This window comes from Pristiophorus japonicus, chromosome 22 (assembly GCF_044704955.1).
Source record: "Pristiophorus japonicus isolate sPriJap1 chromosome 22, sPriJap1.hap1, whole genome shotgun sequence".
Classification (NCBI taxonomy): Eukaryota; Metazoa; Chordata; class Chondrichthyes; family Pristiophoridae; genus Pristiophorus; species Pristiophorus japonicus.
In genome coordinates, this window is record NC_091998.1 from 65445775 (window position 1) to 65472635 (window position 26861).

The window sequence follows — 26861 nt, forward strand, 5'->3', positions numbered from 1 at the left end:
ACTTCCCCAACATTGGGAACATTTTTCCTGCATCTAACCTGTCTAAACCCGTCAGAATTTTAAACGTTTCTATGAGGTCCCCTCTCATTCTTCTGAACTCCAGTGAATACAAGCCCAGTTGATCCAGTCTTTCTTGATAGGTCAGTCCCGCCATCCCGGGAATCAGTCTGGTGAATCTTCGCTGCACTCCCTCAATAGCAAGAATGTCCTTCCTCAAGTTAGGAGACCAAAACTGTACACAATACTCCAGGTGTGGCCTCACCAAGGCCCTGTACAATTGTAGCAACACCTCCCTGCCCCTGTATTCAAATCCCCTCGCTATGAAGGCCAACATGCCATTTGCTTTCTTAACCGCCTGCTGTACCTGCATGCTAACCTTCAATGACTGATGTACCATGACACCCAGGTCTCGTTGCACCTTCCCTTTTCCTAATCTGTCACCATTCAGATAATAGTCTGTCTCTCTGTTTTTACCACCAAAGTGGATAACCTCACATTTATCCACATTATACTTCATCTGCCATGCATTTGCCCACTCACCTAACCTATCCAAGTCACTCTGCAGCCTAATAGCATCCTCCTCGCAGCTCACACTGCCACCCAACTTAGTGTCATCCGCAAATTTGGAGATACTGCATTTAATCCCCTCGTCTAAGGTCGAAGATCAGCCATGATCTTGTCTTACCAGGCTCGAAGGGCCTACTCCTGCTCCTGATTCTAATGTTCATATTTCTTATTTAAAATTCTCTCTCTTAGAACAGGTATAATGATGCCACATGGGCCCAGAGGCATGTTACAGGACAGCGAGGTGTAAGAGTACATTGAGACCAGCTTTTGGGGATTTGATGTCGCAGTCGGAAGGCTCTGTATATTCTCAGTCTTCCTGTGGTATTTTGTCCAGTCCACAGGTCAATGGGCCGTGGATGCCCAGTATAGTTCCGCTTGCTGCTGTTTAAAATGCTTAATTGTTAGGATCTGGGAAATACTGGCCTGTATGTGACTCCAGACCCACAGCAATGTGGTTGCTTCTTAACTGCCCTGTGAAATGGCCCAGCGAGACACTCCGTTGTACTATACCGCTACAAAGAAGTGCGAGCACCTTCACCACACGGACTGCAGCGGTTCAAGAAGGTGGCTCACCACCACCTTCTCAAGGGGCAAGTCAGGATGGGCAATAAATGCCGGCCTTGCCAGTGACGCCCACATCCCATAAATTAATTTTTAAAAATCAGTTCCAGGTGTAATGTCTTTGCTTCATGGGTTCTTTGCTTAAGAATTCATAGCAACACATTGCTATTAAGAACCAATCGCAAAAGGTTTAACAATCACATTACACATTACCAGTCTATCCAACAGGCTCACAACCAGCCGCCTCATCGTGGATCCTCCGAACCCAACTGGCTGGGGTTTTATTGAGTTTTGTCAGTATCACGTGACTGGCTAAGCCACTCACAATGCAACAGCTCTGTAACTATTTTGAATTAAACGATAAAGCCGAGTGCCCCCTTATTACAGGGACACGAGAACACACAAATTAACAAAACTTTAAACTTAGCAGATCAAATTAAAATTGGGTTGCCAGGGGTGATGATGCACTCCAGTCTCTCCGGAGCCCACCTCTCGCGGAAGGCCGCGAGCGTACCGGTGCACACCGCGTGCTCCATCTCCAGGGGCACCCTGGCTCGATGTAACCGCGGAAGAGAGGCAGGCAGTCGGACTGAACGACCCCCTCGACCGCTCTACTCACGGGTGCTTACAATACACCAAGGTGTTTGCTTTGCAGGGAGCACGGAGCTGAGGAGTCAGCGGTCAGAGTGGGATTCATAACGTACGATAAGGTTCTGCATTTCTACAACGTGAAGAGCACGCTGATTCAGCCACAGATGGTGGTGATGACCGATGTCTCTGATGTGGCCATGCCACTGCTGGACGGGTTCCTGGTCAACGCGAAGGAATCAAAGGCCGTCATTGACAGGTAAGAACAAAGCTCTGCGGGATCTGTACCCTGCACGTGGTCGCTGCTTAAAACCTACCTCTTTGCCCAAGCTTTTGGTCCCCTTCCGTAATTTCTTCCTGTGTGGCTCGGTGTCAAATTTATCTGTTTTTTCTTATAACACTGCTGTGAAGCACCTTGGGACGTTTTACTACGTTAAAGGCACTACACAAATACAAGTTGTTGTTGTTGAGGCCTCCCTTGTGAGGATATCTCGGAAAAAGAGGCGCGATGGGGAGAATTTAAGTTGATTGGGAAAGAACCGGAGGCGACACGAGGAAAAACCTTTTTACGCAGCGAGTTGTGATCTGGGACGTGCTGTCTGAAAGGACGGTGGGAGCAGATTCAATGATAACTTTCAGAAGTGAAATAGATGAATACTTGAAGGGGAAGGGCTGTGGGGATAGAGCAGAGGACTGGGACTAACTGGATCGCTCAAAGAGCTGGCACAGGCACGTTGGGCCCAGCGGCCTCTTTCTGTGCTACATGATCACAACCTGCAACTTCTTGGCTTTAATAGTTCAAGTCAGCCACAACTGGATATTTGATGGAACCTGTACAGAAGTCGGCCTTCGAGGGCATTCTCCAGCCAGTGTGCTGTTCCATGTAGAAAAGGCTGGGACCTTATTCGCAGTTATGTTCTGCGTATTGTACCGAAGAGACTGGCTCTGATGGGCAGCGTTTAACAGATGCTATCTCTGCTCCATGTATTTCAGTTTGCTGGATAGGATCCCACTACTGTTTGCCAACAGTCTTGAGGTGGACATTCTGTTTGGCCCCGTTGTCCAGGCTGGCCTGGAGGCTCTGAAGGTAACAAGGCGGCGAGTTTGCTTTTTAACTTTGAACTTGAAGTAACGTCAGCGCAGCTAGTTGTCGCCCATGTGTTGCGCAGTCGGCCAAGCCAAGTCTGCTCCACACCACAATCTGCATGGTCACCTTCCTGCAGCTCACAACATTGTTATTGTTCATAGTCTTAACATTTCCATGAGTTTTGCAACGCTGTATTCTGTATTCTGTAGTCATTCTGTAAGATCCCACAGTGCCATCTGACAGGATCTGACAGACTGGGACTTCTCCCAGTGTCCTGGCCATTATTCCTCCCTCAACCAACACCGCCAAAAACAGATTAGTTGGTCGCTCGTCCATTCATTCAGAAGTAATTCGCTGGCTGTGAAGTAAGTTTGGATTACCTGACAACATGAATGAACGTAAGAACATAAGAAATAGGAGCAGGAATCGGCCATTCGGCCCCTCGAGCCTGCTCCGCCATTCAATAAGATCATGGCTGAGCCGATCTTGGCCTCAACTCCACTTCCCTGCCTGTTCCCCATAACCCTCAACTCCCTTGGCACTCCCTGAATACAAGTCCTCGCTGTCTGGCATACAACGGGATCTGGTTAGATACGGATACCTATCTCCTCACAACAGGTTCACTGCAGCAGTCTCCGTTGTGTGCTAATTTCAGATTCCTGGTTTCACCCTCCCGATCCCGGGTTTGAATCCAGCCAAGACTGATTAGGCACCAGAATCTCTGAGGGCTTGAACTGGAACCCACCTCCTAGTGAAGATAATTTAACAGGACAAAACTGCTCTTGATATAGCACTGAGATGGGCAGTCTCGCTCGATAATTCCTTACCTTTATCTGGTTAGGTGAAGCCAATCTCGCACCACTGCAGGGCAATGCGCCCTTTCGAAGTGTAGAAAGGCTGGAATGATCCAAGGCAACCTTTGCAGTGCCTCCACAGTGTATCATCGGGATCATATTGGATCACAGAATCATAGAAATTTACAGCACGGAAGGAGGCCATTCAGCCCATCGTGTCTGTGCCTGCCGACCAAGAGCCACCCAGCCTAATCCCACTTTCCAGCTCTCAGTCCGTAGCCCTGCAGGTTACGGCACTTCAGGTGCACATCCAAGTACTTTTTAAATGTGGTGAGGGTTTCTGCCTCTACCACCCTTTCAGGCAGTGAGTTCCAGACCCCCACCACCCTCTGGGTGAAGACATTTCCCCTCATATCTCCTCTAAAACTCCCCCAATTACTTTAAATCGATGCCCCCTGGTTGTTGACCCCTCTGCTAAGGGAAATAGATCCTTCCTATCCACTCTATCCAGGCCCCTCATAATTTTATACACCTCAATCAGGTCTCCCCTCAGCCTCCTCTGTTCCAAAGAAAACAGACCCAGCCTATCCAAACTTTTCTCATAGCCAAAATTCTCCAGTCCCGGCAACATTCATGTAAACTTTCTCTGTACCCTTTCCAGTGCAATCACATCTTTCCTGTAATGTGGTGACCAGAACTGCACGCAGTACTCCAGCTGCGGCCTAACTAGTGTTTTATACAGTTCAAGCATAACCACCCTGCTCTTGTATTCCATGCTTCGACTAACAAAGGCAAGTATCTCGCATGCCTTCTTAACCATCTTATCCACTCGGCCTGCTACTTTCAGGGATCTGTGGACCTGCACTCCAAGGTCCCTTTGTTCCTCTACATTTTTCAGTGTCGTACTATTTAATGCCTATTCCCTTGCCTTGGTAGACCATCCCAAATGCTTCATAAGAACATAAGAATTAGGAACAGGAGTAGGCCATCTAGCCCCTCGAGCCTGCTCCGCCACTCAACAAGATCATGGCTGATCTGGCCGTGGACTCAGCTCCACTTACCCGCCCGCTCCCCGTAACCCTTAATTCCCTTATTGGTTAAAAATCTATCTATCTGTGATTTGAATACATTCAATGAGCTAGCCTCAACTGCTTCCTTAGGCAGAGAATTCCACAGATTCACAACCCTCTGGGAGAAGAAATTCCTTCTCAACTGGGTTTTAAATTGTCTCCCCCGTATTTTGAGGCTGTGCCCCCTAGTTCTAGTCTCCCCGACCAGTGGAAACAACCTCTCTGCCTCTATCTTGTCTATCCCTTTCATGATTTTAAATGTTTCTATAAGATCACCCCTCATCCTTCTGAACTCCAACGAGTAAAGACCCAGTCTACTCAATCTATCATCATAAGGTAACCCCCTCATCTCCGGAATCAGCCTAGTGAATCGTCTCTGTACCCCCTCCAAAGCCAGTATATCCTTCCTTAAGTAAGGTGACCAAAACTGCACGCAGTACTCCAGGTGCGGCCTCACCAATACCCTGTATAGTTGCAGCAGGACCTCCCTGCTTTTGTACTCCATCCCTCTCGCAATGAAGGCCAACATTCCATTCGCCTTCCTGATTACCTGCTGCACCTGCAAACTAACTTTTTGGGATTCATGCACAAGGACCCCCAGGTCCCTCTGCACCGCAGCATGTTGTAATTTCTCCCCATTCAAATAATATTTCCTTCCCCAGGTCCTTCCCTGCTGTACAACAGTGCTGGCAAAAGCAGGAGAGTGTGGGCAGTCACGTTCTTCTTCCTCAACCCAGGGCAAGATCAGTGGAACATTCTGTGGATGTGCAGTGTGCTGGTCCGGAGCTGGGGTCTATTCCCCCCCCCCCCCCCCCCAGTGTGCTAGGATCAAGGGTTGGCCACCCAGTAAATGGGATCCGCACTCCTGCTTGGGGGCGGGGCAGGTTTCCATTCTCGAACAGGAGCCGGGGAGAGTTTGGGATTCTGAGCTGACCACTTGTGGCAGAGTCCAAGGCGGTTCGATTGGCAACAAACAGGATGCCATGACTGCAGTTGAGTCCGTGCAAAGGAGGCCCAGCACAATTCCAAAGACTTTTCTTCATTGAGAAGCCAAAGTGAGGGAGCAAACCGCAGAGTGGTGGTGCATCGAATCTGAACAGCACAGCAGGGAAGGACATGGAATCGCAAGTTGATACTGAGGTTAGACATTATAAAGAGGAATGAAGAACTGAAGGAAGTAGGGAGTTTGTGGGAAGGAGTGAGTTAGAGGAGATGGTGCATTGAGTCTCACCTCAGGGCTAAAACACTGGACACTGCAGCGTCTGGTTCTGCAAGAACACCCATTCTGAGCATGCTCACCGTCTCTCCTTTTGTCCTGCCAGGCTGCTGAGTGCTCAGGCAAACTCTTCATATTCCACACGGCCCTGCCCACCACCAACGCCCCGGGTGCGCTGAGGAACCGCGACGATGCCAGCTTCATCGGCACCAACAAGGAGAAGGTAAGGCGGGCGGGGGAACCCAGCTTCACTGATCCACAGCGATGCTTCAAGGCTTTGATCGCTAGCTAGTGTGGCCAAACTGAGAATACAGTACAGGCTGACCTCGGCTCCCGACCGGGGGGAGGGAAGGAATGGACCCCAGCTCCGGACTGGAGGAGGGAATAGACCCCAGCTCCGGACTGGTGGGGTGGGTGCAAGAATGGACTCCGGCTCCCGACGGGGGGGGGGGGGGAGAGGGGGGGAGGAATGGACCACAACTCTGGACGGGGGGGTGGGGGGGGAGTGGACCCCAGCTTCGGACTGGGGGGGGAGCGCAGGAATGGACCCCAGCTCCCGACTGGGGGGGGCACGGGAATGGACCACAACTCTGGACTGGGGGGAGGGGGGGAATGGACCCCATCTCCGGACGTGGGGGGATGGAATGGACCCCAGTTTCAGACTGGGGTGGGGGAGAATGAACCACAGCTCCGTACTGGGGGGATGGGGGGTGGGGGGACGGGAGGTGCGGGGATGGACCCCAGCTCCGGACAGGGAAGGGTAGAAAGTAATCCCAAGCTAAATCCGGTTAAATGTGCTGCCCCTTACCCAACACGGAGAACTGCAATTCTTATTAACCCGCGTTGAGTTGGAAACAGATTGGAGACTCCCAATGACCATTCTATAATCCACACTCCATCTATTTATAACGTATAGAGCACAGACACAGATACGCACTGATGCTCAGACTGATTGAGTTTTGATGACAGTCTGTCGCTCCAATGTGTGATAGATTTGAAAAGATTGAAATTCCTGTGTGTCACATGTTAACCGAATCTTTGACCTATTTCCACCTCCGTAACATCGCCCGTCTCCGCCCCTGCCTCAGCTCATCCGCTGCTGAAACCCTCATCCAAGCCTTTGTTGCCTCTAGACTTGACTATTCCAACGCACTCCTGGCCGGCCTCCCACATTCTACCCTACGTAAACTTGAGGTCATCCAAAACTCGGCAGCCCATGTCCTATCTCGCACCAAGTCCCACTCACCTATCACCCCCTTTGCTCGCTGCCCCGTGTCCTAACTCGCACCCAGTCCCACCCATTCATCACCCCCTGTGCTCGCTGCCCCGTGTCCTAACTCGCACCCAGTCCCACCAACCCATCACCCTGTGCTCGCTGACCTACATTGGCTCCCGGTTAAGCAATGCCTCAATTTCAAAACTCTCATCCTTGTTTACAAATCCCTCCATGGCCCTCGCCCCCTCCCTATCTCTGCATTCTCCTTCAGCTGCCTGGGCCCCAAGCTCTGGAACTCCCTCCCTAAACTTCTCCGTCTCTCTACCTCTCTTTCCTGCTTTAAGATGCTCCTTAAAACCTACCTCTTTGACCAAGCCTTGCTTGGTGTGTTAGATTCTCTTCCAGCCCCAGAGCAGCTACTACCAGAAGCTGTCGACGCAGTGCGTGCTGCAAGGTTGCTGCGTGGACCTCTTCCTCTTCCCCGAGCAGTATGTGGACGTGGTCTCGCTGGGACTGCTGACCCTCAGGACGGGAGGCAACCTCTACAAGTACAACAACTTCAAGGTAAACGTGCTTCCTTCTTAATCCGTCTGCTTCAGTGCCGTCTAGCCAAGTGTCAATGGGTAGCACGCTGGCTTCCGAGTCCGAAGGTTGTGGGTTCAAGTCCCGCTACGGAGATTTGCAGTCGGATGAGGCATTAAACTGAGGCCCCGTCTGCCCTCTGAGGTGGATGTAAAAGACCCCAAGGCATCTTGGTAGCACTCTCACCTCCAAGTCAGAAGGTCGTGGGGTCAAGTCCCACTCGAGAGACTTGAGCTCAAAAATCTAGGCTGACACTCCAGTGGAGTGCTGCACTGTCAGAGGTGCCATCTTTAATACGTTAAACCAAGGCCCCGTCTCCTCTCTCAGGCGGACGTCAAAGATCCCACGGCGTAAGAAGAGCAGGGGCGTTATCCCCGGTGTCCTGGCCAATATTTATCCCTCAATCAACATAACAAAAAACAGATTATTTGATCATTTTGATTTCTGCATGCTCTCGGCGATGAGACTCGAGGTGCTCAGCGCCCTCCCGGATGCTCTTCCTCCACTTAGGGCGGTCTTTGGCCAGGGACTCCCAGGTGTCGGTGGGGATGTTGCACTTTATCAGGGAGGCTTTGAACTATAATAGCCTAATGAGGTATATCGCTCAGTGACAGGATTTCCAACACCCCTATAACCCATCTGTTTGATCTGATTTGCAGGCTGACCGAGATGCAGAGCAGTTCCAAAATGACCTTCGGAAGGATGTGGAGAAGGTGATCGGATTCAATGCTGTGATGAAGGTTCACACAAGGAAAGGTACACTTCCTGAATTTGAGAATTTTTTTTTCACTGAGTTAATGTGCTGACCTCCAAGTCATCTAACTCCTTCCCTAGATCTCAAACCTGTGCAACCCCTTCTCTACCCTCACTTTTCCTCTCTAGTGCAATCACATCCTTCCTGTAATGTGGTGACCAGAACTGGTCACAGTATTCTAGCTGTTTTATACAGTTCAAGCATAACCTCCCTGCTCTTATATTCTGTGCCTCAGCTAACAAAGGAAAGTATCCCGTATGCCTTCTTAACCACCTTCTCTACCTGTCCTGCTGCCTCCAGGAATCTGTGGACCTGCACCCCAAGGTCCAACTGTTCCTCGACAATTCTCAGTGTTCTACCATTTATTGTGTATTCCCTTGCCTTGTTAGCCTTCCCCAAATACATTACCTCACACTTGCTTATTAAATCTCTGCAAATTCATTTTCTTTCAGTATTTTGCGTTTTGCCCCGGTGAATTATGATTGGCCATCATACAAATATTATTTTTACTTGTTAGACTTTATATAGAAAAATCTTGCATAAGGTGCAAGTTTTGTGAGCAGTTCTAATGGGAATTCCAATGTTAAAGCGTCACTGCGCAGTAAGGCCACTAGTTGGCGTTGTACAGGTGCAGCGCCCTGAATCCGGAACCCTCAGGATCGAGGCCATTCCGGATTTTGTGTTTCGCCAGATTTTGGACCGTCTTTCTGACGTCACGAATCCGGAAACACCCGAGCCCAGGTTCGGGCATTTCCGGATTTCGGAACGTCAGAAGGGGGGCGGTGATGCTCGTCGGGCGATGAGGTCGTCGGGCGGGCCCCGCAGCCGGGGAGCTGGTCGGGTAGGCCCATCGCGGAGGAGGTGTTCGGGCGGCGAGGAGGTCTCGAGGTAAGGGCAATGGCGGTGAGGCGAGGCCCGAGGTCGGGCAGCGGCGGGACCTGGTGGTCGGCAGGTTCGGCGGGTCCGGATTCCGGAATATTTTACGGATCCCGGACGACCCTGCCACCAATCGGTCCGGAATCCGGATCATTCCGGAACTCCGGATTTTGGACGCTCAACCTGTAATTTGAATGCCAACATTAGCGTCTCTACTCACCTGTAGGCCCCAGGTTTCGCCATGATTTGCTCCTGATTTTTAGGAGCAACTGGTGTAGAACGGAGTATCTTAGAAATCGGAATTCTCGCCATTTAGTTTGCTCCAGTTCTAGTCAGTTAGAACAGTTTCACTTTGGAACAGAATTTTTTTTTCAAAAGTGGGTGTGCCGGCCACTTACACCTGTTTTCAAAGTTTCGTCAGTGAAAACTTACTCCAAACTAACTTAGAATGGAGTAAGTGAAGATTTTTGTACGCTCGAAAAAACCTTGTCAACACTTTAGAAAATCAGGCGTAGGTTACAAATCAGGTGTAGGTAATGGGGGGGGGGGGGTTTAAAGGGAAGTTTACAAACATTAAACACTTCAGTTTTACAAATAAAGAGCCATCATCAATAATAAATTATAAATACATCAATAAATCAACCAATAAATCAATCAAAAAAAATTAATAAGAAATAATTTTTTTTTTAAATCAAAAAATAAAACATTTTCTACTTACCGACTGCAGCACCGGGAGCCCTCCAACAGCGTGCTGGGATGCCCCCCCAGTGTGTCTCTGTCAGTGTCTCTATCTCTCTGTCTGTCTGTCTGTGTCTCTCATTCTCTGTCTGTCAGTGTCTGTGTTTCTGACAGCGAGGGGAGGGGGAGGAGGGGGGTAGAGGGAGAGAGGGGGGGAGCAGAGGGAGGGAAGGGGGAGGGATGGGGGAGAAGGGGTAAGGGGGGGAGGAGGAGAAGGGGGAAGGGGGGAGGAGGAGAAGGGGGGAAAGAAAAAGGGGGGGAAAGGAGAAGGGGGGAAAGGAGAGGGGGGGAAAGGAGATGGGGGGGGGGAAGGAGAAGGGGGAGGGAGGCTGAACGGGCCGGGCCCGTCCCCAGCACCAGATTTACAGGTGGATCAGGTCGGGATCGGTGTCGGGTCGGGTCCAGGGGCTGGGGGGGAGGGGAGGAAGCGGGAGTCGGGTCGGTGTCGGGTCCGGTCCGGAGGCGGGGGGGCGGGAAGCGGGAGTCGGGTCGGTGTCGGGTCGGGGTCGGGGGGGGCGGGGGGCGGGAAGCGGGAGTCGGGAGTCGGGTCGGGTCAGGAGGAAGCAGGAGCTGGCCGTGGGAGGAGCCTTATTCACGCAGCCCCAGTGAGGCCATTGGGCCAGGGCTAGGGGCTGCGTGCTTCGGGCCCCTCCCACACAGTTTTGGGCGCCTGGTGCTACTGCACATGCGCGCTCACTGTAGCGCGCATGTGCAGAGGTCCCGGCACTGTTTTCAGCGCAGGGACCTGGCTCCGCCCCCTGCAGCTCTTGCTGCGCTGCGCCGAGGGCCAGAGGACCTGCAGGGAGCCGGAGAATCTGGAAGTTTTTTAGGCGCACTTTGTGGCGCGAAAAACGGGCGTCCAGGTCGGGACTGCGCCGTTCTAGGCGCAGCTCGAAACTTGGCCCCATAATGTCTCCTTGTCGTACCCACCGGTGTCACTTCTGCAGCTGAAAGTCCAAATGACAAAATATCCTTTTTTCCTTTGCTTTTTGAGTATGCTAAAATTCTCCCCCGCTCCTAGACTGCTTTCCAGCTCCACTGGCAACGGGCATTGGGCCTGTGGAAATATCCCTTCCCCCCATCTCCCTGCTTCCTCCCCCTCCACTCGCCCCATTGGGTTTGATCACAGCAAAAGACCATAAGAACGTAAGAAATAGGAGCAGGCCCCTCGAGCCTGACCCGCCATTCAATGAGATCATGGCTGATCCTTTGCCTCAACTCCACTTTCCCGCCCGATCCCCTACCTCTCTGAATATACTCGAGGACTGAGCCTCCGCAGCCCTCTGGGGCAGAGAATTCCAAAGATTCATCACCCTCTGAGCGAAGAAGTTTCTCCACATCTCAGTCCTAAATGGCTGACCCCTTATCCTGAGACTGTGACCCCTGGTTCTAGACTCCCCAGCCCGGGGAAAACATCCTCCCTGCATCTACCCTGTCAAGTCCTGTAAGAATGTTGTATGTTTCAATGAGATCACCTCTCATTCTTCTAAACTCTAGAGAATGTCGGCCTAGTCTACTCAATCTCTCCTCATAGGACAATCCCCCCATCCCAGGAATCAGTCTGATGAACCTTCATTGCGCTCCCTCAATGGCAAGTATATCCTTCCTTAGGTAAGGAGACCGACACTGTGCACAGTACTCCAGGTGTGGTCTCACCAGGGCCCTGTATAATTGCAGTAAGGCATCTTTACTCTTATACTCAAATCCTCTTGTAATAAAGGCCAACATACCATTTATTTTCTTAATTGCTTGCTGTACCTGCATGTTAACTTTCAGTGATTGGTGTACAAGGACCCCAGGTCCCTCTGAACATTTCCCAATCTCTCACCATTTAAAAAATACTCTGCTTTTCTATTTTTCCTACCAAAGTGGATAACTTCACATTTCCCCACATTATATTCCATTTGCCATGTCCTAGTGATCCCGCTCCCAGCCACGTGAGGGAATCCTATTTCTGGTGTAAGAGCAGGACCCCAGGCAGTGCTGCTTTTGAAACTTGTTTTGTTCCAGGTCTCAGAGCAACTGATTATTTTGGCTCCTTGCACATGAAGAACACGGCAGAGGTGGAACTGGCTGCGATTGACAGCAACAAAACCCTACTGGTGGAGTTCAGGCACGACGGGAAACTGAGCGAGGAAGATGGAGTCCCCATACAGGTGAGAAAATAACCCGCTTTATTTCTTTCATACAAACTTTGAACTTCCCTCTCTCTTTCCACACCATCCTATCGGATCTTCATTCTCCTGTGTCGACACAAGGGCGTAATGTTAGCTGAATGAATCGTAAACAGCGTGGGAAGTTGAGAATTTGGTGAGAGTGGGAATTTGGTGCAGAGGGGGCATGAGCTTCTTTCAGCTATTGTAGATCCAATGTCGAAATGTATAAAATTCTTACAGGGTTTGACAGGGTAGATGCAGGGAGGGTGTTTCCCCCGGGCTGGGGAGTCTAGAACCAGGGGTCACAGTCTCAGGATAAGGGGTCAGTTATTTAGGACTGAGATGAGGAGGAATTTCTTCACTCAGAGGGTGGTGAATCTTTGGAATTCTCTGCCCCAGAGGGCTGTGGATGCTGAGTCTCTGAATATATTCAGGGCTGAGATCGATAGATCTTTGGACTCTCGGGGAATCAAGGGGTTATGGGGATCGGGTGGGAAGTGGAGTTGAGGTAGATGATCAGCCATGATCTTACTGAATGGCGGAACAGGCTCGAGGGGCCGAATGTCCGACTCCTGCTCCTTTTCTTACAGTTACACACTGCCTGAAGGCCTTGCCTTGATTTGATAAAAAGTTGCCTTATTATTGAATCCATCTTTTCTATTTAATCCGGGAGGGAGCGGGTTCCGAATGGTGATGGGCTCCTCAGGCACCTGTCCTTACTCCTCGCACTGACCTGACCATCACTGTTGCTCTTCCCCCAGTTCGTGCTCCTCTACAGCACGGTTAGTGGGCAGCGAAGAGTCCGGATACACAACGTCACCCTGAACTGCTCCACTCAGCTGATTGAGACCTTCAGGACCTCTCAGGCTGAAACTCTGTTGAACTACTTTGCCAAGATTGGTGAGTAAAGTGGCTGACGGGGGTGGGGAGGCGGGGGGTGGGGGGCCAAGGTTGTCCGAGGTTGGCGGACAGCACACAGCGCAAGACTTCGAGTCAAAGTGCTATGTTGCTGAACATCTCGCACTGACAATCTACTGCAGGCTCAACAGTTACATTCGTGGCCTGGTGTTTAACGGACACATCACGCAGTGCCCAGCTGTCCGCCTTGGCTCGTGCTGACTTAACTCATCGCAGGGCCAAGGCTCGGGCCACCACAGCAAGAGAGAGAACATCAATCAAGGTGCCTGCTTCTGGTCATTGACCAGTGCCCGCTGCAGGGAAGGACAAGTGTGGGGTAAGTGAATGATGACCAGTGTTCTATATGGACTTGTATTTACTCTGTACAGCCACCAGAGGGCTTATCCCCTGGAGTCCCAAGGGATCCCATAATCCCTTGGGAGCACAGGTATTTAAGGAGGCTTCACAGGTTGGAGAGGCACTCTGGAGACCTGCAACAAAAGACTAAGGTCACACATTACTTTGAGCTCACAGTGTTCAGTCTGACTCTTTCTCCATACACAATAACCGGGATCTCCGGACAGCTGCACGGCCTAGCGGGAACGTTGATCACGAGCCCTTGCACACCTTTCCGCTTCCCCTTCGCCGGCCTCTGAGTCAGCAGGTTGTGGGTTCAGGTCCCACTCCAGGGACTTGAGCACATAAATCCAGGCCGACACTCCCAGTGCAGTGCTGAGGGAGTGCCGCACTGTCGAAGGTGCCATCTTTCAGATGAGATGTTAAACCGAGGCCCCGTCTGCTCTCTCAGGTGGATGTAAAAGATCCCAGGGCACTTTTTCGGACAGGAGCAGGGGAGTTCTCCCCGGTGTCCTGGCCAATATTTATCCCTCAATCAACATAACAAAAAAACAGATTATCTGGTCATTATCACATTGCTGTTTGTGGGAGCTTGCTGTGCACAAATTGGCTGCCACGTTTCCCACATTACAACAGTGACTACACTCCAAAAGTACTTCATTGGCTGTAAAGCGCTTTGAGACATACGGTGGTCATGAAAGGCGCTATATAAATGCAAGTCTTTATTGCCAGCTGATAAGTGGAGATTGGGGTTGGGGGGTTGTCCCAGGAATGTGGTGAGAGAGTGGGGAGCTCACCCTGCATTGCTGTCTCTCCCCTATGCTCCATGAAGGAGCTGAGCGTGTAGGTCCAATGGACAGGCTTACCAACCCCCCAAGGTTGTCCAGGAGTCTCTAGCAATGGAAGGTTAATCTCCGGGACACCGCTGGGAAAAACCCTGGAGAAATATCAGAGTGACCGTAAAACACATTTTGTGCTCCTTCAGTTTGTTTGAACACGTTCTTTGATTAGTTTCATAAAATCATAAACATTTACAGCATGGAAGGAGGCCATTCGGCCCATCGTGTCCGCGCCGGCCGACCAAGAGCTACCCAGCCTAATCCCACTTTTCCGCTCTCGGTCCGTAGCCCTGTAGGTTACGGCACTTCACGTGCATGTCCAAGTACTTTTTAAATGTGGTGAGGGTTTCTGCCTCTACCACCCTTTCAGACCCCAACCACCCTCTGGGTGAAAACATTTCTCCTCAACCCCTCTCTAAACCTTCTACCAATTACTTTAAACCTATGCCCCCTGGTTGTTGACCCCTCTGCTAAGGGAAACAGGTCCTTCCTATCCACTCTATCCAGGCCCCTCATAATTTTATACACCTCAATAAGGTCTCCCCTCAGCCTCCTCTGTTCCAAAGGAAATAAATCCCAGCCTATCCAATCTTTCCTCAGAGCTAAGATTCTCCAGTCCAGGCAACATGGGGTAAAAATGGCCGTTAGACCGGGAAGGGCGGGAAGGTCATACGATGAAACCATCAGGAATGCGTCTAGCCAAAGTTGGCAACCCTACTCGTGGATGTTGTGCTGACCTGGAGTGTTGTGTCTCTTTAACCGGCAGCTTACCACGCCATACTTGGCCGCGCCACCAAGACAGTGCGCGAGGAGCTGGTGAGCCACACGACTCGGATGTTGGCCTGTTACCGCAAGCACTGCGCCCATTCGTCGCCCAGCGGGGGCCAGGTGAGACACAGAATCCCTCCCCTCCATAGATTACACCGTCAGTCCAACGGCGAGCGGCGAGGGTTTCTCTACCGCGGTTCGGCGTCTGCCGTCGGCGCTGGGCGGAAGAGGTTGGTTGTCGCGGAGTTGAGACGGCCAGTGCGTTGCACCGTGGCGGCGGGAACGGAGCGAGCGGCTTGGATTCTTCACACCGCGAGTTCCTAATCGTCGCCGAGCCTCGGTGGCGAGGTGCCAGATGGTTGCTAAGGGCTTCCAGGCCGGTAAAAGGGGAAGTGGTGCAGGTGGGGGGGCTTTCCACACCCCCACCCCCACCGCCCCCCCTCCTCCCCCCCTCCACCGCCCCCCTCCTCCCCCCCCCCCTGACCCCAACTCTTACCCTGGGGCTGCTTCACATCAGAAGAAGGGGGGATTTGAAAATTAACCAGCGCCTAACATAACAAACTTGAGTGCACGCACCACTGAATAATAAGCCGCTCGGTTGGTGACATTAGCACGCACAGCACCGGTGTTGCGGTTTAGGGAAAGCATCGGTAGCTGTATTTGGCCGAAGGGGCAGATGGAATGCCAGGTTTAGCCACTGCCGGCCTTGCGGCTCGTAGGGCAGAGAGAGTGGCTCGGAAGCCCCACTGCTGGCTGGAGATGGCGGGCAGCCATTCTCAGTCTGTTGCCGGACCTGGGGAATACCGGTTCGGAGCGAGCTCCCCGAGACTTGCCGGGCAATGCCCACCTGACCGGCGAGAGAGCCGGTTATGCAGTGCGTGTCACTGCCGTTCCAGCTGTCTGAGCTTCGAAACTCGCTCAAGGGAACCTACATTCCGCTATTTCCTGTACGCGGGATACACTTCACCATCCCACCAAGTGTGAGGCAGCAGCTATTTTGTGTCCATTGTTATTGGGCCCCTTGGAGATAGGGAACACAGGACTGCAGGGCAATCCGCTTGGTTAACACACTGACCTTTCACCTTTCCCAGGGTTTTGGGGTCAGCCCAGAGTGATTGGATGAAATTATCTTCCGTGCCAACTGCAGCGATCGGTGTCAAATGGGCTCGACTCTTCCGTAAGGGAAAAGAAAATGCCCCACTGGTGCAGTAGGGGGCAGTGTTGTGAGGCCAGACTAAAGCCTGTTGCCAGGGATCAGACTTACCCCGGTTCTACATAAGGAATAGGAGTCGGCCATTCGGCCCCTCGAGCCTGCTCCGCCATTCAATGAGATCATGGCTGGTCTGATCTTGGCCTCAACTCCACTTTCCTGCCCGCTCCCCATAACCCTTTCCTCCCCTGTAGTTCAACAATCTCGCTATCTCCGCCTTGAATATATTCAATGACCCAGCCTCCACAGTTCTCTGGGACAGAGAATTCCAAAGATTCCACGACCCTCTGAGAGAAGAAATTCCTCCTCATCTCCGTTTTAAATGGCCGGCCCCTTATTCTGAAACCATGCCTGGTTCTAACCCGGTTACGCTGTTTGATTTTGACACTGGTTCTCTAAAGTGAAAAATGTTAACCATTTAAGAAGTGAAAACGCAAAGCCCGCCACTGAGCCTTGAAGCCGGGACTAATGGCCGCCTTAACGTTAGAGCTAACTCGAATTCCTTGCTGCCAACAGCTCGTCATGCCACAGTTTCTGAAAGTCTTTCCTCTTTATTTGAATTGTCTGCGGAAAAGTAGTGTGCTGCTCCCAGGGGTAGACACCTCCATCGATGAACGGGCCTACCTCAGACAGGTCGTCATGTCCATGGACATCGCAGAAACCAGAGTCTTCTTCTATCCTCGCCTTTTACCCATAGTGAGTATTCATCATCATCGGTGGCCCCTCGAACGAGGATGACTTGCTTCCACAAGAGTTCACAGATGTTTCAATGAGGATCTGATATTCCAGTCCTGAACTCCAGTTGAAGGGTGGAAGATGCCTGTGCGTGGATTTTTTTAACGTGGGGTGACCGTTGCACACCAGCCACCACACGGGCTTGACAGAGCTAGGCCTTGGTCCAGTGGCAAGGGTTAACCAGGTCGACTGGAGACCTGCTCTGCTGCACAGACCTAGTGCGTGCACATATCGCAGTGTGGGCTGGTCCGTGCTGCCCCTGGGCCCTCGCCTCTTCTGGACCCCCGTACCCTCATTTGCCGTTCCTCCGCCCACGATCTCTTACCGCTCCTCCACCGCGATCTCTCGCCGTTCCTCCGCCGCGATCTTTCGCTGCTCCTCCGCCCTGATCTCTCGCCGCTCCTCCGCCCCGATCTCTCGCCGCTCTTCCACCCCGATCTCTCGCCGCTCCTCCGCCCACGATCTCTTACCGCTCCTCCGCCCCGATCTCTCGCCGCTCTTCCACCCCGATCTCTCGCCGCTCCTCCGCCACGATCTCTCGCCGCTCCTCCGCCGCGATCTCTCGCCGCTCCTCCGCCCCGATCTCTCGCCGCTCTTCCGCCCCGATCTCTCGCCGCTCCTCCGCCGCGATCTCTCGCCGCTCCTCCGCCACAAAAACATTCGCTGCACCTCCGCCCCGAGTATTACCGGTGTGCTGGCAACAGTCACGGCTCCATCGAATTCTGAGCCATTCAGAGGGAGGCTACAGGTGTAAGTTAGCCTTTTGGCAGAGTTTGGTGGAGCGAGTGGTGTAGGGTTGCAGGCAGGCTGTGTGGCGCCGGTGGAGATGGGCCATCTTAGTGATACGATGGGAGGTTCGAAGCTCAGCTCCCGGACCAAGACGTTCGCAAGGGTTTGCACCGTTTCCAAGATGTGGCAGTAAAGGTGGAAGGGATCGTCACCCAGTATTTCTGAAGCCTTCGTACCCTCCCCAGTGGCTAGGCCCAAGCCTGTCAGTATCCAACTGCAGAGTAAAATGGCCATTGTCTCTCGAGTGAGTCAACTGAAGGCCGGGTTTGTTTCGCCCTCGAAAGACCGCTGGGCAGTGGCAACTTGGGAGCACCTCATAGAACCATAGAAATTTACAGCACGGTGGGAGGCCATTCGGCCCATCGTGTCCGCGCCGGCCGACCAAGAGCTACCCAGCCTAATCCCACTTTCCAGCTCTTGGTCCGTAGCCCTGTAGGTTACAGCACTTCAGGTGCACATCCAAGTACTTTTTAATTGTGGTGAGGGTTTCTGCCTCTACCACCCTTTCAGGCCGTGAGTTCCAGACCCCCACCACCCTCTGGGTGAAGACACTTCCCCTCAAATTCCCTCTAAACCTCCTACCAATTACATTATATCTACATCCCCTGGTGTTGACCCCTCTGCTAAGGGAAACAGGTCCTTCCAATGCTCTCTATCCAGGACCCTCATAATTTTATACACCTCAGTCAGGTCTCCCCTCAGCCTTCTCTGCCTGATCTTCCTGTGAATAACATAGAAACATAGAAAATAGATGCAGGAGTAGGCCATTCGGCCCTTCGAGTCTGCATTGCCATTCAATAAGATCATGGCTGATCATTCCTTCAGTATCCCAGTTACTCTCCACAGAAAGCTTGGAGGACTGATGGTTTGGCAAGACTTGCGCAAAACAGCAACTTGTCCAATATGATACCTTCAATGTAGTGAAACGGCCCAAATAATTCGGCATTTATGGAAACTCGTTTAAACTGTTCACAACATTTGATTTTGCCATCCCTAATCTCTCTGTTATGGGAGCTGCTCCAAGAAACAACATGCTATTTAGTTATTGCTTTGAAATGTTGCTCCTTCAGCATTTCTGGCACCATGTTATCTTGTCAGGCGGGTCTTAATAATCGCACAGAGAAAAATAAAGGAAAAACTGTGCTTATTGTAGCCATCAAACACTTTATACACGGTAGCGTTTAATAAAATGTGATTACAGTTACGTGGAGAAGCTGGGAATGTTCCCTGTAGAACAGAGAGCAGAGAAGGGTAAGCGGAGATTTGATCGAGTGTTTAAAATCATGAAGGATTTAGACAATAAATAAAGATAATCTGTTTCCAATGGCGGCAGGGTCGATAACCAGAGGGCACAGATTGAAGATGATTGCAAAAAGGCTCTTGTTGTGATGAAACACATTGCTATTAAGAACTAGCTGGTTTATTAATAAAGGTTTAATAATCACACGACACATTACCAGTTCAACTCTTTTAGTTGTGCACTTTAAACAAATGCCCCCTGCAAGGGGGGTCACACTCCAAAATACATTTTTTCCAGTGCCCGTTTTTTTTTGTGGGGGGCGGGAATTTAAGGCACTAAAAACAGAAATTATACAAGTGCCCCCTGGCTAAAGGGGGGAGGGGGGGGGCATTAAAACTGGCAAATTAGACAAATTAAACTTTAAACTTAACAGATCAAATTAAAATTCTGCTCCCGGTTGAAATGATGCACTCCAGTCCCTCCTCTCGCGGAAGGCCGGTGGACACCGCGTGCTCCATCTCCAGGGACACCCTGGCTCGGATGTAACCGCGGAAGAGAGGCAGGCAGTCGGGCTGAACGACCCCCTCGACCGCCCGCTGCCTGGACCGGCTGATGGCTCCCTTGGCCAGGCCCAGGAGCAGTCCTACGAGGAGGCCCTCAGACCTGACCGCTCCCCCTGATCTCCATTTCCCCCCCTGCGCCGATCTTCCCCCCCACCCCTCGCGCTCTCCCTCGCTCCCCCCCGCCCCCCCCCCCCCCCCCACGATCTCGGCCAGCCCCCGCGATCTCAGTTCCCCCCGCGATCTCCCCCCGCCCCCCTCGCGATCTCCCCCCGCATCCGCTGTCTGTGATGTCTGCCAAGCCGGTCAACTTGCAACTTGACTCGGGCGGGAAACCGTAGAAAAAATGTAACAGACGTGCAGTTGACAGGAGGGAATCACATTCCCGTCCGCTAATCCAACCCCTTCACCCGCTTGCCCCCTCCCCTTCCAACGGTCTTTCAGCCTGGAGTAAATATCGGGGCCTGTGATCCTATATTAAACGAGAAAGAATTTGATGAGCTGTGCTGTGCACCCATTGCGATGGACCTGCTCGGAACCATTGTATCCACAGATTGAAAGGCTTCCTGGCGACAAAGGGGCTGCGGAGATTTAATTACATTTTGGAAGAAGTGACGTCTGCGAAACTGGGTGCAGCAGTATGGTGGGAAAGGGCAGAGTGAGACACCCTCTCCATCTCGGCTGTTGGGGGAGGGGATGGGGGGAAGGGAACGCGTAGGTGGGTGGAGAGGGGTTGGGGGGGAGGGGAGCACGTGGTTGGGTCGAGGGGGGGGGAAGAGGGGGGAGCATGTGGAGTGGGGGAGGGAGGGGAGCACGTGGGTGGATCGAGGGGATGGGGGAGCGAGCTCGATGTCAAAGGCAGGCAATGGTTGGTTGCTGTATTTGGTCTGTGGGTGTGCTCTGACCTGCCCTCCTTTCTCTGCTTGAATTGCAGCACGAGCTGGATGAGAGTCAGACGAGCCTGCCCCAGGCAGTGCGTTGCTCAGACAAGCGGCTGTCGGCAGAGGGCTTCTACCTGCTGGAGGACGGACTGAGCCTGTTCCTGTGGGTTGGCATGTACGCGCCAACCGAGTGGATCCAGAACGTCTTCGGTGTGCCCTCCTTCAGCGCAGTGGACTGCGGAGTGGTCAGTACTCCCTTGCGTAGATTGGCAGACCAAGTTAGCACACCTTTCTACCCCTGTATTTCCACCTCTAACATCACCCGTCTCTGCCCTTGCCTCAGCTTATCCGCTGCTGAAGCCCTCATCCATGCCTTTGTTACCTCTAGCCTTGACTACTCCAACGCACTCCTGGCTGACCTCCCACATTCTACCCTACGTAAACTAGAGGTCATCCAAAACTCGGCTGCCCCGTGTCCTAACTCGCACCAAGTCCCGCTGTTAGATCTCTTAATTTCCAATGAAATACGAACTCCGATGGTAGTTTTAACTTTTTAATCTCGGCAAAGAGTAACAAACTGCTTGGCTTCAAGCCAGGTCTTTGTTCTTACTGAGACACATGGTCAAAATGACTGTACTTTATACCTGGATCAATTTACAGAAAAGAACTCGCCTTCTTTGACCTTATTGGCTCAATTGAAAGTCTTTTAACGTTTTATTGGCTCGCTACTCAAGGTCCGAAAATGTCAAGTTGATTGATGAGTTAATGCAACATGCTGAGCAGCACGTAGCAGCCTTGACTTGGGGGTCTGTGAATTTTCACAGTCTGTCTAAATGAGCCTGTTTGAATTCTCTATCAATCCCCCCTTTGATTCTTTCACAAACTGAATCATAAAACATCAGGTATCACTGGTTAAACATTCTACAAAATAATTTCATACATGTTAATAGAGTTTCCTTCTAAAATTTGTTGATGTGTTTCGCCACATGTCCGGACTAGTAGCTTCCACACACATTTACACCAACCCGAGTTCCATCGTGGCCACAATGGAAGTCTGGTTTTAGTAGGTTAATTAACCTTATTCCAATTTAATCCAAATCAGTATCTTAATTCAACCAGTAAACCACCTTTCCTTAAGCATAACATAAACAAGCAATATAAAAGTAAAAGGTATTTACATGTAATTCCCTTGCTCCCCTACTATTTCACTTTGGCGCAGAGGGTCGGCTAGTAAGAAGTAGGCCTATGCCTAGAATACCTACAATCAATACTACAGTAAATTTATACATTTTCGCAAAATGTAATTGTCCTTATTAGATTTCAGCTTCAGTTACGGGTGCTTGTTTAATGTGTGAAGCATGGATCCAGGTTTTCTTTCCTTGGACTTTAACAACTGCCTGGGTGGTCAATAACACTTGATAAGGTCCCTCCCACTTGGCACCCAAAGGTTCTTTATGCAACTTTTTCACATAGACCCAGACTCCCGGGATGATGTCGTGTCCTCCTTCGGGTGGATTACCCCAAGCTGCCGATACCTGTCGGGAAACAGAACTAATAGCATTGGTTAAGTTCTGACAGTATGATAACAGAGTGTCACTCATTAAGTGAACATCAGCTTTCCGTAAATCGATAGTTCCTGGCAGTGACATGGGTCTTCCTGTTATAATTTTAAATGGGCTTAGACCTGTAGTTCTGTTCAGGGTTGCTCTAATACTACATAGCACTATTGGTAGCGCCTGGGGCCATGGTGTTCCTTCTTGGTGATATTTGGCAAGCCGTTGTTTCAGAGTTCGATTCATTCGCTCTACTTGTCCTGATGATTGTGGATGATAAGGACAGTGTAAATCCCACGTAATGTTCAGTAACCTACAGACTTCTTGGCAGACAGCACCTGTGAAGTGTGTTCCCTGGTCTGAGTCAATGCTACTCGGGACTCCCCATCGGGGAATGTAATCCTTACACAAGACCTTTGCAGTGTGATTGGCTGTGGCTCTTTTAGTTGGGACAGCTTCTACCCATCTAGAGAATCTGTCGACCATGACAAGAATGTTAGTGTATCCTTGGCATGAAGGAAGAGATATATAATCAATCTGCAGATGCTGGAATGGTCCGACAGGGGCAGGGGGCCTCAGTTGGGGCATTACCGTGATGGGTCCAGAATTATATTTCTGGCAGACCACACAGCGGTCTACTACCAGCTTGGGCGTGTTTTTTAAATCCCCGACCCCACCAGCTTTTCTGGAACCGTGCCGTCATCTGTTGTGAGGCCAAGTGTCCCCACGAGTGGATCTGTTGGGCTAAAAAAGGCAGAAGTGCTTGTGGCGCGACTTTGTCTCTTTGTCTCCAGACACCATCTTCACATAGCTTAATTCCTGCCTCAATCCATGTCCATTTTTCCTCTCGGGAGCACTCGCCTTGCATTGTTTGAAGGTCTTGTTTGCTTTCAATCTGCACATCTGTGTTGGTTCTTCTGGGGGAACGCCCTGTGAGGCGGCATCTTTAGCTGCCTGGTCGGCTGGGGCATTTCCCTGTGCTTCTGTGGTATTTTCCTTGGTATGGGCCTTACACTTCAGGATGGGCACTTCCTGAGGTAATTGTATGGCCTCCAGTAAGTCTCGGACTTCTTTTCCATTTCGGATAGGTGTACCAGCAGCAGTGAGGAATCCTCTTTTCCGCCATAACAGACCAAAGTCGTGAGCGACTCCAAAAGCACAATGCGAATCTGTGTAGACATTAGCTGTCTGTCCTTCTGCTATTCGACATGCTTCTGACAGGGCCCATAACTCGGCCTGTTGTGCTGACGTTCCTGAGGGTAAACATCCTTTTGCCACTACCTCATATAAGGTTGTAACTGCCCATCCTGCTTTTCTGGTACCATTGTCAACAAAGGAGGAACCATCTGTAAGCAGGATGAGGTCTGGGTTGTGCAGAGGCTCCTCTGCTGCTAAGGCTGCTTCTTCTGTTTCTTTTAAAATCTCCACGCAGTCATGCTCTTCACATTCTCCCCACTCTTGGTCCCTCGATTCTGACATCGGGAGCATAGTTGCGGGATTAACCGGGCTGGCCCGGACGATATGGAGATTAGGAGCTTCCAAAACTGCTGTCCAGCGGGTCCATCTTGCTGCTGTCACCTGAGACATTCTATTCATAAACAGCAAAGCATGTACGGTGTGGGGACACTTGACAATCAGCTTTTGATCGAGGACTAGACCCGCAGTGGTCATTACCGCTCGACATGTAGCTTCCATGGCCCTTAGGCAACTTCCCCATCCGAGGGCTACCGCATCCAGTTTTGCCGAATAATAGCCAATAGGTCTTTGCCGATCCCCATGTTCTTGTGTCAGTATAGCTGTCATATATCCTTCTTTCATGGACAAACAGGGTAAATGGCTTACCACTGTCGGGGATTCCCAGAGCCGGTGCCGAACACAAAGCCTTTTTCAAACTCAGGAAGGCCTCTTGCTGTCCCTTAGTGAGGGTGATGGCTTCTTTAGAGGCACGTTTCCCCTTTAAAATATCATTCAATGGCTGAGCAAGCTGTGTGAAGGAGTCAATCCAATTTCTGTTAAAGTTACACAATCCCAAAAAAGACCTTAGTTCCTGAATAGTGGTGGGTTTTTTAGCAGCCCGAATGGCTGCAGTTCTATCCTGGGTAAGTTCTCTCTTTCTTTGTGAAATCTTTTGTCCCACGTATACAACCTCTTCTTGGGATATTTGTGCCTTGTCGATGCTGGCTTTATGTCCTTTCAGCCGAAGGTGATCCAGCAAAGCTCGTAAATCTTGTTCATGCTGTTCTTCCGTGTTTGAAGCTAGCGGGATATCGTCTACATATTGGATGACTGTGGATGACAGGGGAGGTAATTCTTGCAAATGGCTTTGTAAAGCCACGTGTAATACCATAGGGCTGTTGTGGAAACCCTGTGGTAACCGAGCCCAAGTATACTGTTGTCCTTGGACAGTGAAAGCAAACCACTGTCGAACCTCCGGTGCCAGAGGCACCGACCAAAATCCGTTGGCCATATCTATAACCGAGAAATATTTATGTTCCGGTTTGAGGGCATTAAAAATGGTGGAGGGATCTGCGACCACAGGAGCTTTTTGATCAATACACTGGTTAGCTTTCCTATAATCGACAGTCAAACGCCAAGTCGCATTAGATTCCTGTACCGGCCACACGGGGCTATTGGAGGAGCTATGCAATTTAATAAGCACCCCTTGTTTCTCCAATTGCTGAATAACCGGTAAGATTCCCGCGATGGCAGTTGGACTGATGGGATACTGTTTAGTGCATGGAGGCTTGGTCCCGGTAAATGACGCAGGCTCCATCTGGAGTAGGCCACAATCGTTCTTATCTTTAGCCCATATCGGGTGTTCCTTCAATTCTTCTTTCTTCAAAGTTCTAATTGACCATGTCACCCGACCATCCTCGAAATGCAACGATGAATCTATTTGGATTAGAACGTCCATTCCCAAAAGGGGTTGATCTACTGGGCCTATCCAGACCGGCGTGGTTAGTTCATGTGGACCCAGCCCTATAACTACCGGTGTTGTCCTTTTAATTTCCATTTTATGGCCCCCAACTCCATAGGCTGTACGTGCCCTACCATCCAACAGCAAAAAGTCTCCATATTGTAGGGGTAAGCATGTTAATTCCACCCCTGTGTCTAAAAGGCAGTCCACATCCTTATCGCCCACCCTCACAGTTATATATAGCCCATCTCCCCTTTGTTGTATTAGTGCGAGGAGGGGGACCAGGGTGGGCTCTAATCGTTTTTTGCTATCCCAAGTAACTCCTTCTGTTGTTGTATTGTCAGTCGCTTAAATGCTTCTATGAGGTCGTTATCTTGTGACAAGCCTGGCTTGTTGGCTGAATTGTATCCCTGGCTGCGTCCTCTTCCCCAGCCACGACCTTGCTGTTTCGCCCTGCACGTCTTGGCCCAGTGACCTTCTTTCCCACAATAATGACATTTTACGGGTAATTTTCCGAATGACTGTTTATCGGAATCCTGGGATTTCCATCCCACAGCCTGTACAGCTCGGACTTTAGCTCCCATATCCCGATCTAATTGGTTACATCGATCCACCAATGCTGCAAAGGTAGTTCCTCTACCTTCCCAGTCCGGTAACACTACCTTAAGCATTTTGGACAGTTCTGGCTTTAGACCTGCCACGAAAGCTGCTTTCAGGGGTCCAAACACTTGTTCATCCATTTCCTCATCCGTATTATTCATACCCGAATGTTCTAGCCACGTGCATCTAAACCGCTCATCATACTCCAGGACCTCCTCTCTTCCTTTCTGTTGGCAGGCTGTAATTTTTCCCCAGTCTGTCTTAGCTGGACTGAAGGCTTGCAGCCAGTGTTTAATCGCTTCCCATCCTGTGTCTAATTCTTGCTCATTCTGCCCCAAAGCTTCTTCTACCTTGTTGTGCAATTTTCTTCCCTGTGTTTTTGGCACCATTATGGTCAAAATTTGCACTCCGTCCCAGGGATGAAGTTGATATATATTTCTTAAGCGGTCCAATTGGTCCCACGTTTTTACTCCCCCTTTCTTTGGATTGGGCAATTCCTTGGACCATTTATCAATTTTCTCTGGGTCTGCCGGATCATGAACTAAGTATTCTTCGGACACCCTTTTTCTTTGTTTTTTTTGGTTCCGCCCTCATCCGCAGTCTCTTCTGATTTGACTACAACTCGTCTTTTTTTAAACGGGGCAAAGCGCACCCCTAATTCTTCATCATCCTCCGACACTGTATTGTCGGAGGATTCAGAAACCGTATCTATTCCTCAGTCGTGTCTTCGGGTTTGCGCTTTTAATTTATCCAAACATGGGTACCCTGGGAATTGATCAATACATTTTCCTTTTCCTATTACTGTCTCTTGACCTAATGATTTTTTCCATTCTTTAATTTCACCTTTAAGATCTTTAACTTCCGCTTCCAGCTTTTCAAGTTCAAGCTTTTTCTGTCGCAGCTGTGCACAAACTGCTTGCAATTGGTCCTTTGTACTGGTCAGTTCTCGATCATGTTGGGAACGCATTATAATTTCATTCCAGTTTCGGATCTGGCCCATAACCGCTAGGGACCATCTAGTTCGCTCTTTATTTTTCATACGGGTCGTTTTTCCCCAGACCCTTTTAATTGTCCTTTGGAGGTTCCGTACTTTTGTTCGATCTTAATACAGGTTTTAGATAAGTTGAATTGTTGCTCTATGTATTCTTTCAACTGTTCGAGAATTAAATCTAGCGAAACTTCAGGTGGTGCCTGCCCACCTTTAACAGTTGTAGGCAATTCTTTGCCCTTATCTCCTGCTGCCATTTCTTTACTGAGTTCTTTACTGGGGTCTCGAGTCGTAGGCCTGCTAGCCGATCAATAGGTCGGTG

The 26861-nt window shown here is 50.6% G+C and overlaps 1 protein-coding gene across 1 annotated transcript in view; it reads left to right on the forward strand.

The window, feature by feature from the left end:
* The window catches only part of LOC139235123 (protein transport protein Sec24C-like), a 71764-nt gene that overhangs the window by 37147 nt on the left and 7756 nt on the right, over nt 1-26861 (forward strand). Inside the window, exons 11-20 of the mRNA XM_070866317.1 lie at nt 1784-1975; nt 2710-2803; nt 5990-6106; nt 7493-7663; nt 8341-8437; nt 12060-12205; nt 12967-13105; nt 15065-15186; nt 16793-16972; nt 20535-20726. Coding sequence (XP_070722418.1) covers nt 1784-1975; nt 2710-2803; nt 5990-6106; nt 7493-7663; nt 8341-8437; nt 12060-12205; nt 12967-13105; nt 15065-15186; nt 16793-16972; nt 20535-20726 — 1450 coding nt within the window. The remainder of the gene's footprint in view (nt 1-1783; nt 1976-2709; nt 2804-5989; nt 6107-7492; nt 7664-8340; nt 8438-12059; nt 12206-12966; nt 13106-15064; nt 15187-16792; nt 16973-20534; nt 20727-26861) is intronic.